At 41.6% G+C, this 14,385-nt stretch overlaps 1 protein-coding gene across 1 annotated transcript in view; it reads left to right on the top strand.

The window, feature by feature from the left end:
* The window catches only part of Ankrd31 (ankyrin repeat domain 31), a 163,375-nt gene extending 150,802 nt beyond the window's left edge, over positions 1-12,573 (top strand). Inside the window, exons 25-26 of the mRNA XM_059276344.1 lie at positions 7,256-7,258; positions 12,237-12,573. Coding sequence (XP_059132327.1) covers positions 7,256-7,258; positions 12,237-12,382 — 149 coding nt within the window. The 3' untranslated portion in view covers positions 12,383-12,573. The remainder of the gene's footprint in view (positions 1-7,255; positions 7,259-12,236) is intronic.
* Positions 12,574-14,385: the final 1,812 nt, after the last annotated feature.

Genomic DNA, 14,385 nt, shown 5'->3' with positions numbered 1-14,385 from the left:
CCCACCCACAATCCAGTCCTCCTTGTCTTCATGCTTCAGAGCTAGGAAGTGTCTGGGCTCATTTAGTATAACCTCTGAACATGATTCTGCATAATCCTGTCCAGTCAAGACTGACAATTACAGAGGGAAAAAATGAATAGCAGATGTTGTTGGACTGCATGAATATCTGTGGATCAGCAGGGATATGCCTAGTATCAGTATTTTACATGTCAGTTCATATTGCTGTCAATCACAACAGCTTAGTTTTTCTAAGATCGTTTCATGTGACTGGTAGCATTTCCTAATAGACCCAGGACAAGAGCTCTTGTAAAAGACATTGACTTTAAGCATTTACTATGTAGTGTCTGATTTCTTCCCTTCTTCATCCCCTCAAATGAATGTCAGGGCTAAAGTGAAAATAAAACTAGTGTGGGATGTGTTCTTTTCCAAGACAGATCCTTTTATATGTGTCCTTCTCATGGTCCCCTAATCTGTTCCTTCTCCTTCATGGCACAAAGCTTAGTGGGAGTAGTAGGAGTTGAAGGATAGACTGGATTGGTGACAAAGCTTTTGTTAAAGTTCATGTTAAAACCATTATTGAGTATTATGAGTGAGTTAGTAAATAAAGAAAAGAAAAAAATCTGCTCCCTAACTACTGTGCATTCCTTTATTTTTTTATTCTTAACATGTTTGCACAAGGATTTAAATAGCAAAGGTGCTAGACAAATGTGCAATATTATTAGAGCACAGAAACAAATTCAGAGGCTAAGATATAGCCTGGCTTTTTATTGGTTGCCTAGGGAGGAAAAGGAGGTAGGGCAAACAGTAGAAAAAGCCTGTACCTGCAAGACCCACCTGAGACACGTGCACAGATAAAAGGTGGAGACTCACCTGGCTGGCACTAAGGTAGGTGATTTTCACTTCCTTCCTATCCTTCACTAAGACCTCTTGAGCTCTTTTCATGACACCTCCTAGTCAGCCATGTCAAGATGAAACTGAATATCTTCCTCTCAGGCACTGGATGTCAAAAATTCATTGAAGTAACTGAAAAGCACAAACGTTTTGTACCTTCTGTGAGAAGCACACGGCCACAGAAATTGCTGTTGATGTTCTGGGTGAAGAGTGGAAGGACTATGTTGTCTGAATCAGTGATGAGAATGACAAATAAGGTTTCCTCATGAAGCAAGTTATCATGACCCATGGCAGAGTGTGCCTACTGTTGGGTAAGGGGCATTGTTATAGACCAAGGAGAACTGGAGAGAGAAAGCGCTAGTCTGTGCATGGATGCGTTATGGATGCCGTTCTGAACATTCTCAACTTAGTTATTGTAAAAAAAAAAAAACAAAAATGGAGAGAAAGATATTCCTGGACTGACAGATACTACTGTGCTTCCTAGGGCCCAAAAGAGCTAGCAGAATCCAAAAGCTTTTCAATCTCTAAAGAAGATGATGCCCACCAATATGTTGTGAGAAAGTCCTTATACAAAGAGGGTAAGAAGCCCAGGACCAAAGCACCCAAGATTCAGTGTCCTGTTACTCCATGTGTCCTGGAGCTTGAACACTGACGTACTACTCTGAAGAAACAACACACTAAGGAAAACAAGGAGGTGGCTGCAAAATATGCTAAACGTTTGGCCAAGAGAATGAAGGAAGCCAAAGAAACACACCAGGAACAGATTGCCAAGAGACATGGGCTGTCCTCACTAAGAACTTCTACGTCTAAGTCTGAGCCTAGTCAAAAGGAGGCCTGTAAGAGTAACAAATAAATGATGATCAGATCCTGAATAAAAAAGATCTCTCAAGATATATTCTTAGTCCTATAGCAGCCTGCCTATAGGAGCCCTTCCTCCCACCCTACCTCCATTTCCTGGGGACTCTGATACAGTTTCCACATACCCTCTTAGCCTTCTCTTTTTAACCCATCTCCATTCCTTTGTTTTAGGCACCAATCCTCAGAAACACATTCTACTAGGGCCTCCCAGTGGCTGCACTGGAATGGGATTCAGTGGTTTTCAATATCCTTCCTGTCATCTATTGCACTCTCTCCAGACTTACTTTTGTCCTGTAGCAGCTGCTTGCAGGAGCCCCTCCTCTTACCCCACCTGCATTCCCCTTGATGCAGACACCAGTCTCCCTAGCTCTTTCCAGGGACCCCTCTCAGCCTTTCTTCCTAAACTTTCTCCATGCATTTCTGCCACCCATTGACCTGACCAGCAGAAGCATTCTCTCCAAGGACCAAATAGCCACCATGCTTGCCTAGGATCCAAAGAGGGCAGACAACAGCAACCAAAGAAGGGAACACCCACCCAACAAAGGCAAAACTAGATATCAATACCAAAAAACACCTTAAACATAACCCCAGATGCCTAGATCCCAGCACAAAAGTACAATCATGAACAGCCAAGACAGTATGAGTCTTCCAGGAACACGTCCTCTTATTGCAATAGGCCCTGGTAAATGCAATACAATTGAAGCACAAGACAAGGACTTCAAAATAGCAATTATAAGTATGTTGAAGGACCTTAAAGAGGATATGAATAAATAAATCCCTTAATAAAGTTTAGGGCAAGAGGGGGACAGGGAACAGTTGAATGAAATAATGTAAACAGTTCATGATATGAAAGTGGAATTTGACAAATAAATAGAACCACTAAAGTGTAGTTGGAAGTTTTCCTGTGTCCAGCCTGGTCTGCAGCCACTCAGACCCAAATTAACACACAGAGGCTTATATTAATTATAAACTGTATGGCCATTAGCTCAGGCTTATTACTGACTAGCTCTTACACTTAAATTAACCCATAATTCTTATTTTTGTTTAGCCACGTGGCTTGGTACCTTTTCTCAGTTCTACCTTGTCATCTTGATTCCTCTGTGTCTGGCTGGCAACTTCTGACTTAGCCTTCCTCTTCCCAGAACTCTCCTTGTCTGCTTATCCCACCTCTACTTTCTGCCTGGCTACTGGCCAATCAGCATTTTATTTATCAGCCAATCAGAGCAACACATATTTACAGTATACAGAACGACATCCCACAGCACTAAAGAAAATGGAACCTGAAATCAAACTAGAAATGACAAATATAAGATGTCAAATAAAAACTTCAGAGGTAAACTTCACTAATAGATTACAAGGTATGGATGAGAGAATCCCAGGGTTTGAATACAAAGTAGAAGAAATGGATAGCTCAGTCAAAGAAAATGTAAAGTAAAAAAAAAAAAAAATCCAGACATAAAACATGCTGGAAATGTGGGGCACTATGAAAAGACCAGGGATAGAAGAAAGAGAAAAAGAACCTAGATTAAAGGTACAGAAAATATTTTTAACATAATCATTGAAGAAAATTTCCCCAATCTAAAAACAAGAGTGCCTATCAAGGTACAGAACACCATATTCCCCTCACTCAACCAAAAATAAATAAATAAAAAGCCCAGGGCCAAATGAATTCAGTGCAGAATTCTACCAGACTCTAAAAGAAGAATGAACCCAATCCTCCTCAAATTATTACACAAAGTAGAAACTGAAGGAACATTTCCTCATTCCCTTTACAAGGCCACTATTACCCTGATACCAAAACCACACAAAGACCCAACAACAACAAAGAAAATTATAGAAAAATATCCTTGTAAACATCAGTGAAAAATTCTCAATAAAATATTTGCTAACAGAACCCAAGAACACATCAAAAAGACTATCCACAATGATCAAGTTGAGTTCATCTCAGAGGGCCAGGGATAGTTCAGCATACATATGTAAATCAATAAACATAGTCAACCACATAAACAGACTGAAAGAAAAAAACAACACATGGTCATTGGGGAAAAGAATATATTCTTGTGGAGAAACCAAGGGGAAATTAAAATAGGAGGAATAAATATGGAGATGTAAGAGAAGGGTAGAGAAGGGACGATGGAGAGTGACAATTAATACTAAAAGCTGTTTGAAAATCCATGTGGAAACCTACTACTGTAGAAGCTTCCCAAAATATATACATAGATGAAAGGAATCTAAATGGAGTCACCAAAGAATAGGGGATTCAATGTCCCAAAAAGACAGCTTATGCCACTAAGTAAAACCTCTAGTGCCAGGAATGGGTTACATCTTGTTGAGTCATTAAACATAGGAGCTCCATGGAAACCCCCAAACATAATAAGGGTCCTATGCTCATAGATCAGTACCTTACTCAACCCTCATCAGAGAAGCTTCTTGCCATAGATGGGAACTAACACAGAGACCAGAAACTAAACGATATGCAAAGGATAGCACTTACTTATGGAATATAGAAAAGTTGAGCTGGACCCTGACTAGAAACTTCACCCCTACTGACTGGTGTTCGTGGTACTGGAAGGTACTCTGTGCACTACCAGAGGAGAAAAGTAATTATCAGAATCTCCCAGCTACAATCCCTGCACCCTACAGCAGTGACCTGCTTGCAGTGTTGGGAGTAGCCAACAACTTTCTGACTGGATTTAAGACCCACTTGATGAGATGGAACTCATACCTGACACTGCTAAAGTGACCAAGACCTGAGACTAGATAGGTCATAGGCCTAGACGAAACCCAATACTATTATTCTGCTAAAGGTACACAGTAATAAAATGACTCCTAACAACATAAATCAGTGCCTCCCTCAGTCCTCATCAGAGAAACAACTTCTTGCAGCAGATAGGAGCTAACATAGAGACCCACAGCTAGACAGTGTGCGGAGTGAGAAACTGGAGCACTCAGTCTACAGAGACTATGGCAGCACACACAGGACCCACACAGGTTCAAGCACTGAGAAGGAGAAGTGGACATGGGCTTCTCCATGAACCAAGAAGCTGTCTGCAACTGAACTTTCCCCCTGGAAAAGGAAATACCATCTTTTCCCAGTGGAGTCTCACTGCGTGGTTAACCACATTTCAGGGCAGACCCCATGCTCAGGAGTAGTTTGCCAACACAAAATGAACTCAATCATATTTTTGTAAATGTTCGTCTCATTTTGCTCTATTTGAACATTTTTTGTCTTTTATTTTCATTTGTGTGGTTGCAGGGATTGTGTGTCTCTTGGGGTTTTTGTCACTTTGTTTTTGTTCTGTCTTTTTTTTTTTTAAGAGAAAGAAAAAACATAAAGTTGGGTGGTTAGACAAGGAGGACCCTAAGAGGGACATGTGTGGATCACCCTAGGAAGGGGAAAGAGAAGATCTCCTGGGTATACTGGGCAGGGGGTGGGGGAGGGAGGATGAGAACACTAGGGAACAGGATGGTTGACTTGGAGGAAGGACAGAGAGGGAGAGCAAGGAAAGAGATACCTTGATAGAGGGAACCATTATGGTGTTAGGGAGAAACCTGGTGCTAGGGAAATCCCCAGGAATCCACAAGGAGGACCCCAGCTAAGACTCCTAGGAGAGGGTGCCTGAACTGGCCTTCCCCTATAATCCGCTGAGTTTTCATGGGTGTGTTTAGCTTCTTTAGGTTGGATTTTTCCTTCTAGTGCTTTCTGTAGGGCTGGATTTGTGGATAGGTATTGTTTAAATCTGGTTTTATCATGGAATAGTTTGTTTACTCTGTCTATGGTGATTGAGAGTTTTGATGGGTATAATAGTCTGGGTTGGCATCCATGGTCTCTTAGTGTCTGCATAACATTTGTCCAGGACCTTCTAGCTTTCATAGTCTCTATTGAGAATTCTGGTGTTATTCTGATGGGTCTGCCTTTATATGTTACTTGGTCTTTTTCCTTTGTGGCTCTTAATATTTTTTCTTTGTTCTGTATGTTTAGTGTTTTGATTATTATGTGGCGAGGGGACTTTTTTTGGGATCCAGCCTATTCGGTGTTCTGTAAGCTTCTTGTATCTTCATAGGTATTTCTTTCTTTAGGTTAGGAAAGTTTTCTTCTATGATTTTGTTGAATGTATTTTCTGTGCCTTTGAGTTGGTATTCTTCTCCTTCTTCTATCCCTATTCTTAGATTTGGTCTTTCCATGGTGTCCCAAATTTCTTGGATGTTTTGTGTTACAACTTTTTTGTCTTTAGTGTTTTCTTTGACTGACGAATCTATTTTCTCTATTGTGTCTTCAGTGTCAGAGATTCTCTCTTTCATCTCTTGCATTCTGTTGGTTTTGCTTGCTTCTGTAGTTCCTGTTCGTTTAGTCAGGATTTCTATTTCCAGCATTCCCTCAGTTGGTGTTTTCTTTATTGTCTCAATTTCAATTTTCAAATCTTGAATTTTTTCCTTCATCTGTGTGATTACTTTTTCTTGGCTTTCTTTGATTTCTTCCAATTTTTTGTTTGTTTTTTCTACCATTTCTTTAAGGGAATTTTTTATTTCCTCTTTAATGGAGTTTTTCATTTCCTTTTTAATGGAGTTTTTCATTTCCTCTTTAAGGGTCTCTATCATCTTCTTAAAGTCATTTTTAGGATTGAATTCTTCTGCTTCTTCTGCGTTGGTATGTTCAGGTCTTGCAGGTGTCAAAACACTAGGTTCTGATGTTGTCATATAGGTCTTTATGTTGTTGCCTGTATTTTTGCAGTGGCATCTACTCATCTCTTCCTCTACCCGGTGTAGGCAGTGTCTGTGTCTGAAGGTGCCTCTCTTGTTCTAATTGTTAGTCTTGGTCCACTAGGAGTTCTTGGTTAAATCAGTGTTGTTAGGTTCTGTTTCTTCGGGAGCAGCTTAGTCCAATCAGTGTTAGTGGGTTCTGTCTCAGGGAGCAGTTGTTCCCAGTTGGTGCAGGGTGTGCTTATGGTTTCAGTGGTTGTTAGGTTTGTAGGGGTTGGTTTTTTGTTTGTTTGTTTTGTTTTGTTTTGGTGGGGGAGCAGGGAAAGATAGCTGTCTGGTCCCTGGGACTCCGATGGGTAGGACCTAGGGGCTAGAGACCTGATCTGCCGGTCCGGAGATGGGGGCTTACCTGTTCCCGGTCGGTGTAGTGTAGGCTTATGATTCTGGTGATCTGGTTCGGTGGCAGGGTGGCGCCTTCTTTTGTGTTCTCAGGTCACGTTTTGCTCATTCCTCACGTTTTGTCAACTCCTCAGCTGATCTTGTTTCCTCAGACTGCAGACTGTAGGATTCTGAATCCTCCCCCGAATGGATCTCAGCTGAGCACGTTGTTCAGTACAGCAATCTCACCAATACCTCCAAGTTGTTGGGTTTCTAGGATCGGCAGCTGGGCCCTGGGTTGGCCTCAGACAGAGTGTTCAGGTCTGTTCTGGTTGCTTCCCACAGAAATGGCTCCTTCCCCGGATGCTGGGATCAAAGGCGTCCCTGTTCCAAGCTCTTAATCTCCTTGTTTTCACTAACTCTTCAGCGGGTAATAGTTTAGTTTCTGGTCTTTATTACAACCGCATCTCGGCCACTGCGCTGCCTGCCTCTACAGCCGCCGCTCCGCCTGCCTCTGGAGATTTTTTTGTTGGTGGTGGTGGGATGGTTCACCAGACTAAAGTACTTGCTGCCAAGCTGACTACCTGAGTTCAGTCTCCAGGACCCACATGGTAGAGGAGAGAACTAACTCCTGGAAATGGTCCCCTGGCTTCCATGTGTGCTCTGTGGTGTCTGCGTACCCCCCCCCCCCCCGCCACACACACACACACACACACAATACATACAACTATTCTTTGACAGGGAAGGCTGGATACAGGCAATCCACAGCGGGTATAACGGCAACACAGTCATCCTGTCTTTCTGCTTCATGTTCCTCAACACTGTGTTCTTAGCTCAGCTCACGGCCCCACATTGTAATGAATATCTGGCCATCACATCTGAGCTCTAGACATTAGGAGGCAACCTTAAGGAATTTTGCCTAAAGTCTATCCCAGAACTATGGCATACATTTCATTGGCCAGAATTTAACCAAATTCCACACATAGCTGCAAGGAAAGTTTTCTGTATAACATATTAGCCAGCATTCTGTCAGCGGACAGAAGAAACAGCCAGAAAGGAAGTAACCAGTAGTTTCTGGCAAAAATCCTTCTTAGGTAGCAAAATATATCTATTGCTCTTAATGTCACCGAAGAAAATACCTGAAAGAACAGCCTAAAGAAAGAAAGCTTCCTTTTGACTCACAGTTTCAAAGTCTGTAGTTATTTGGTTCCATGTGCTTTAGCAAGACACCACAGTGCCAGAAATGTCCCTTCATGGCTGACCAGAAAGCAGAAGTGGTAGCCAGAGGTAGTATGTGCCCAAGGGCCTTCCCTCAGTGGCCTACTTCCTCACCAAGGCTCTACCCACTGAAGTTTCTGTAACCTCCCAAATTAGCACTACCAGCTAACGACCAACTATTCAAAATAGGAGCCTGTGGAGAACATTTCATATTCAAACCACAACACTGTAGACAGAGAAAATACTAACTTAGACACAGCAAATTATGTTGGGTAATTTTACATATTACAAGGAGTTTTACACTGGAAATTGAAGCAGTAGGCCTGTCTGAACACTGGATTTAAAAAAAAAACTTACAATTAAGAGTTGGCCCAGTTATAAAGAACTTGAGTCTCTAAAGGAGTCTTGGCCTGAGGTGATGGGGTATTGTGCATTGGCATTGGTATGTACCCTCTCAGCTGGGGCCATCCTACTCTGCTCCTTTGCAGCCATAGGAAACCCCAAGTTTGGTGTGTCAATAGATCCCTGCTTCCCCCAGAAGTTCAAGATCAGCCTGAGCAATATACTGGGATCTCATCTCAAAATAAACAAATAAAAATCCCCTTTGGTTTTGTGTCCATAGAATAAGAACTATAGGCAAAGATTCTCTGAAACTGTTCTTGTGTATAGAGCTAGTATTGCAGTGAGTCTCTTGTTAGCAAGACATGTAACAATTTCTCCCTCTTGGAGCACCAGAGTTAACTAAGCATTGTACTGTCATGCTCAGTGAGCTGAGAATACAGTTTGAAAGCAGAATTTTGATTCATACACAGATTAAATTCCTGACCTATTCAACAACATACTCTGGGTTGCTATCTGATCAGTCACTGCCAACAGAATCTTAAAGAGGCACCTTCCTAGGTCTAGAGATTTTAAAGGTATTAAATAGTCCATATGAAAGATGCTCATACTAGATATCAGGAAGGTATCAATGAAAACAATAGTTTTATTTTGTATAACCAGAGTGGGATAGCTTTTAAAAATTCTTATTATGCAGTATTAGTATGGACATGGAGGAGAAAATAAGCATCATCGTAGATATTCATATACTGGCAGTGGAAAAGAGGACTTTAGGTAGACACTGGCAGACGTGTCTGAAGTGTAAAGTATGTACATATCCTCAGCCTAGTCACTTTGCTTACAAACAGCACTCCTACAGAAGTATTTGCACAAGACTGAAATAAAGCATAAATTAGAAATAAACGGTCACAGAGTAAGCACTCAGAACATAACTAATGTAGGTGCAGTATCTTATGGAGGTAAGGATGGCCAGTGAGAGCTTTGCTGTTGTGAGTTTTACCTGAGCAATACCTCCCATCCCCAGCTTTTGTGGGATACCTTGTTTCTGAAAACAGGGTGTGGTGATACATGCCCACAGTCCCAATTACTTGGGAGGTTGAAGCAGGATTGCCAAAGCCCATCAGTTCAGTTCAAGATCTGTGAAAAACACAGCTGTTAATTGTGGGGGTCCCTGCAAGCTTTACAGCCAGCAGGGAAACAGTCTGGGTAAGGGAAAAGTGAAACTCGGTTCAGCCCAATTTAGGTAACTAGTGCTGGACCAAGACTTTGCAAGTCTGACATCAGCTTATATATTTTTGCCATATGTAAGCATAGCACAATTTTGGAAAGAAGTTTTCAGATAACAGTTAACTCAGGCCAGTGAGTACAACAAAGCTTAAGACATGTTTACTTTGAAGCTCTTTACAGAGTGCATACAGCTTTGTCTGTAAGATGAGTTCTTGTTGACTTAAAAACAGTGCTCAAAACACGGATCTAGGCAGTATGACTGAGGTAAACACAATCCCTGAAGGTGTTAGGGTTGGCTGGGCCCTAAGATGACATAGAAGTCACTTAGGCTGTTGTAAAGTACAAATGACATCTCTCACAGGGTGAGTTTTATGGCCTAGAAGTAATGCTCAGGATTTAGGGGGAAAGAGTCTGGAATAAGTAAAACATAAATTCTGGGAGATATAGGCAGAGTTGGGCTCAACAGACAGCAAAGGATCACCAGGTTGTAAACTACATCCATCCAGGAAGAGGACAGGTTAAACATCTCTTTCCTTTGAAAGATGCCTGTGAGTTTAACTTCCCTGGCTTCTCCAGTGCTTATCTGTGTGCACAAGGATGTGTGTGTGTGTCTGTGTCTGTGTGTAAATTTAGATACACATGAAACAACCAGAAGTTAACCGTCTGTGTGTCTGTGTGTCTGTGTGTCTGTGTGTAAATGTAGATGCACACAAGACAGCCAGAAGTTAGCCGTGTGTGTGTGTGTGTGTGTGTGTGTGTGTGTGTGTGTGTGTAAATGCACACAAGGCAGCCAGAAGTTAACCTTGGCTGTTGTTCTTCAACTGCTGTCCACCTTGTTTTTTATTTTGTTTTGTTTTCCCTTTGTTTATTTTGTTTTGAGGTTTTTTGGGGTTTTTTGTTTCTGTTTTTGTGATAAGGTCTCAGTGACCTGGAATTTACCAAGAAAGCTAGGCTGAGTGGCCAATGAGCCCCAGGGATCCTATCATTACTGCCTCCTCTCTGCTGGGATTACAAAGATATACTATTACCCTCTATGCCTAGTTTTTTTTTCTTTTTTCTTTCTTTTTTCCTGAGTTCTGTGGAATCAAACAGGTCTTTAAGGTTGTAAGGCAAGTGAGTACTTACTGAGCCATCCCCTCGGTCTGTAAATGACAGTTTAAAACTCCACTCAAACTGACTTAAACCACTGAAAATGGAATTTTATTGACACATGTACATGTCTGTAAAGGCTAGGGACAGAACTACAGGCTTTATCTAGAATTCACACAGCATGACTAAACATGGTATTTCTCCTCTTTCAGCTTCTAAATTCCAATCCCTTAAACCTGGTATGGTAATACATACTTGTAATCTACCATTCAGGAGGTGAAGGCAGAAGATCAGAAGTTCAGAGTCATCCTGTTTCATGGTGAATTCAAGACTAGCCTGAGATGCATGAGACCTCCATCTTTAAAAAAAAAAAAAAGTCACTGCATTTCTAAGCTCCCCTTCCACACTGTGACTTCCCTGACAGCCTCTCATTACCCAAGACTATCTGCCTGTTAATTTAAGTCTCGAAAGGGGGGCTTAGATGTGACTCTTCCCAGACTGCGCAAAGATCTCACTCTGTCTCACCTCCCTCTGAAGGGATTATGTCCTGTTACTGAGTCAGTGCCTGCTTTGGTGCAGATAGAAATGAATCAAGAAGTGAAAACAGATACAGCCCAAAGCACATGGGCCAAGAAAAGTGAAAGGAAAAGCATAGACAGGCAAGTTACGGGGGCGGAGATAGATGGGTACCGGTCATCAAAAGCACCACTGCCCTTAAAATACCTAATTTTATGAAGCATTTATAGCTATAGAATATAATTAATGGACTATATGGTGTGTCTAGCTAAAGCTGCCTTGATGAAGTTAGAACATGCTGGCAATCTCTGTGGAATAAAATTTGATTTGGTAATTGATGAATAACTCAAATAGCCAAGCTCTGAGGCTATTGGAGATTGAAGCAAGCACTTTTAACACCATTCACCATTTCAAGAAGCAGAGGTTTAAAAAAAAAAAAAACCCTCTCACTTATGAAACAACTGGAAGTGGGGTCATTGCCTTGAGGTGTGTAGAGGAAGGACTAGAAAATTGGTCGTCTGTCTTCTGTTCTAAAATTAGCAATTAATAGTGATCATTATAATAGCAACATATTTATTGTTTGCCGTGTGCCAAGTAACGTGTTAAGTGGTACACATGCAAAATTTAATTTAGTCTTCACAACTGCTTTATTCACAACTTACTGGAAATTGAGGGACAGGAAGCCTTATTCAACTACCTTCAGTAGCTTCCTTCATGCTCTTTCTGTTATAATTTTAGACTACAAACAGCTCTCTCCTCCCCCTTACCTCCCTTCTCCCCATCCCACCAGTGTGCTCCCCCCTCCTTCCTCCTCCCTCTTCCCTCTTCCCTCCTCCCTCCTCCCTCCCCCAGGTTTGTCTCAGGTATAGAAAGTGGAATGGTGAATGTCCTGGTCAGAAAACCTATCAAGTATGCTCGGGCATTGGGCATGGATTGACTGGATTCTAGACGAAGTGATGATTATGTTTAAATCTTAAATTATAAAGGGCTGGTTTTAACTCTGATTCGTATTTTAACAGGCACTTCCAGAAAGTCAATGCAAGGCATCCCTCATTATCTACAGATAAAAGACATACTTTCCATCAGCGATCAAGAGCTTCTACCATGCCATGTAATGGAGCAGTACTGGAAGATCTATGTGGAACGTAAGACACTAACATTCTGAAGATTTGTTTTCTCTGTAGCTTGTTTAGTGTTGTCCTTAGAATCGACGGCCGTCCATCTCCATCTTGTATGCTGTGCCTATCTTAACCTGCAGTCCCAATTATTAATGGAGATGTGTATTTACTGTGATAAGAAAACTGTTGGGTAGGTTTAGTGCTTTTTGCCAGTGAAATAAAGGCGTTTCTGAACAAACTGTATTGCGTCTCTTACTTTAGGCGTATTGATGTACACTTAAAACTAACTTTGCATTCGGCATGTCTGCCCCTGCCTGAGGAACAGATCTTGTGAGGAAGTGAAGATACAGGTCAAAGTGATTGACAGATAATTGTCCCTAAAGCCACCCTGGGTTGTTTCCCCACGTACTCGGAACTGTAGCTCAAAATCAAAATGTAGAAGTATGAAGGAAATGTAAGTTTTATATAAGATTCGTATAGGTAGTACTGAATCTTAGAAGAGAGAACTCACCAAGTGCTGACTGGGTCTGGCTGTTTCTGATGGATGTGCCCTTGACTCACTGTCATGAGTATTTGTAGATAGTCAAGAGCTCTATCAGTTTTCTCAAATGTCTTAATATTTCAATAACCACATTATTCTCCTTCATTATCTCTGACTCCCAAGTAAGCTTTGGCCTGACATTCTTAGTCATTGCTTCTCTCTTGTGTAGAAAAGTGAAAATTGCTATAAAAATCACTAGAAGGCTGGAGAGATGGTTCAACAGAGTGCCAGTACCCATGTGGCAGCTCACAACCACTGTTCTGGATCTCCAGTTCCAGGAGATCCAGTGCCGTCTTCTGGCCTCTGTGGGCACTGGGCATGCATGTGCACAACACACCAATACACATAAAATAATAGTTTAACATGTTTAAACAGTAGAACATGTTTGGGGGATATGGTATAGGCTTTGGGTGTCTTACTTCAAATATATAGAACATTTAGAAACTATCTTTAGAATATGCAATTGAGAGCTGGCCCTGGGAGGTTGGGGATACAGATCTGGCAACTGAGAACAGAGGAAGGATCTGTTCCTACCAGAGCTGGAGAGAGCTGCTCTGTTGGGACTCTTCTGTAAGACCACTGGGCAGTTTGGAGAGTATTTACAAGATGTTCTGTCTATTCTGGGTTCTCAGGGAAGCTTTTAAGCTTCTGACCCTCAGCCATCCACAGGACCTTAAAGAATGTCCAGCGATCCAATCTACTTGATCTTTGTGTCCTTTCTGTGAGACTGGTTTTTCAAAATTCCCTGCATGTGTTCATTGCACATGGTTCTGTATTACATAAGGATATTTTCATACAACCTTATATTGCACATTGAGCATATTACCTCTTATCTGCCTCTTTCCTCTTTTCCCTCTGTCCCTCCCCCATGAGTCCCCCTTTTTCCTAGACAGTCTTGCCTCCACTTTCATATATACATACATAATTTTACCTATTTAAAGTGTACGAACTATTCATGAGAGAAAACATGATCTTTGTCTTTCTAAGACTGGCTGAATTTTCTTATTCTCAGTTACATCCATTTACCTGCAAATGACATAACTTTGTTCTTTATAGCTACGAACAATTTCACTGTGTCTGTGTGTCACATTTTCTTTACCCACTCCTCTGTGCTTGGACACCTGTTGTCGTGAACAGTACGGCAATAAACATTGTTGTGCACGTATTTTCATGATGCATTGACCTGAGTCCTTCATCCTCAACAGTCCTCATCAGTACCAGTGTAGACTGTTTACACAACAGCAGTTCTAGCCAGTTTTTCTTACTTGTTGATTGAGCATTGTGGCATACTGATGCCGAATTGTTCTTAAAAATCGACATTGCCCCCTTTGCTGCTGCAAGAGTGAAAATGTAAAGGCCCCCAGACCTTAGCACAACTGGCGATGTGATCAAAGTACCATTCAGGCCTTGGAAGCCAGCACATGGGTATCAACACTTGCTAAAATGAAACAAAGACCTAATCCATCGAAGTCAGTAGTTCTGGGAGAGGCCCTATGTGGTGGTATATTG

This window comes from Peromyscus eremicus, chromosome 11 (assembly GCF_949786415.1).
Source record: "Peromyscus eremicus chromosome 11, PerEre_H2_v1, whole genome shotgun sequence".
NCBI lineage: Eukaryota > Metazoa > Chordata > Mammalia > Rodentia > Cricetidae > Peromyscus > Peromyscus eremicus.
Note: the sequence above shows the minus strand (reverse complement) of the source record. Positions and strands in the feature narration are given on the sequence as shown.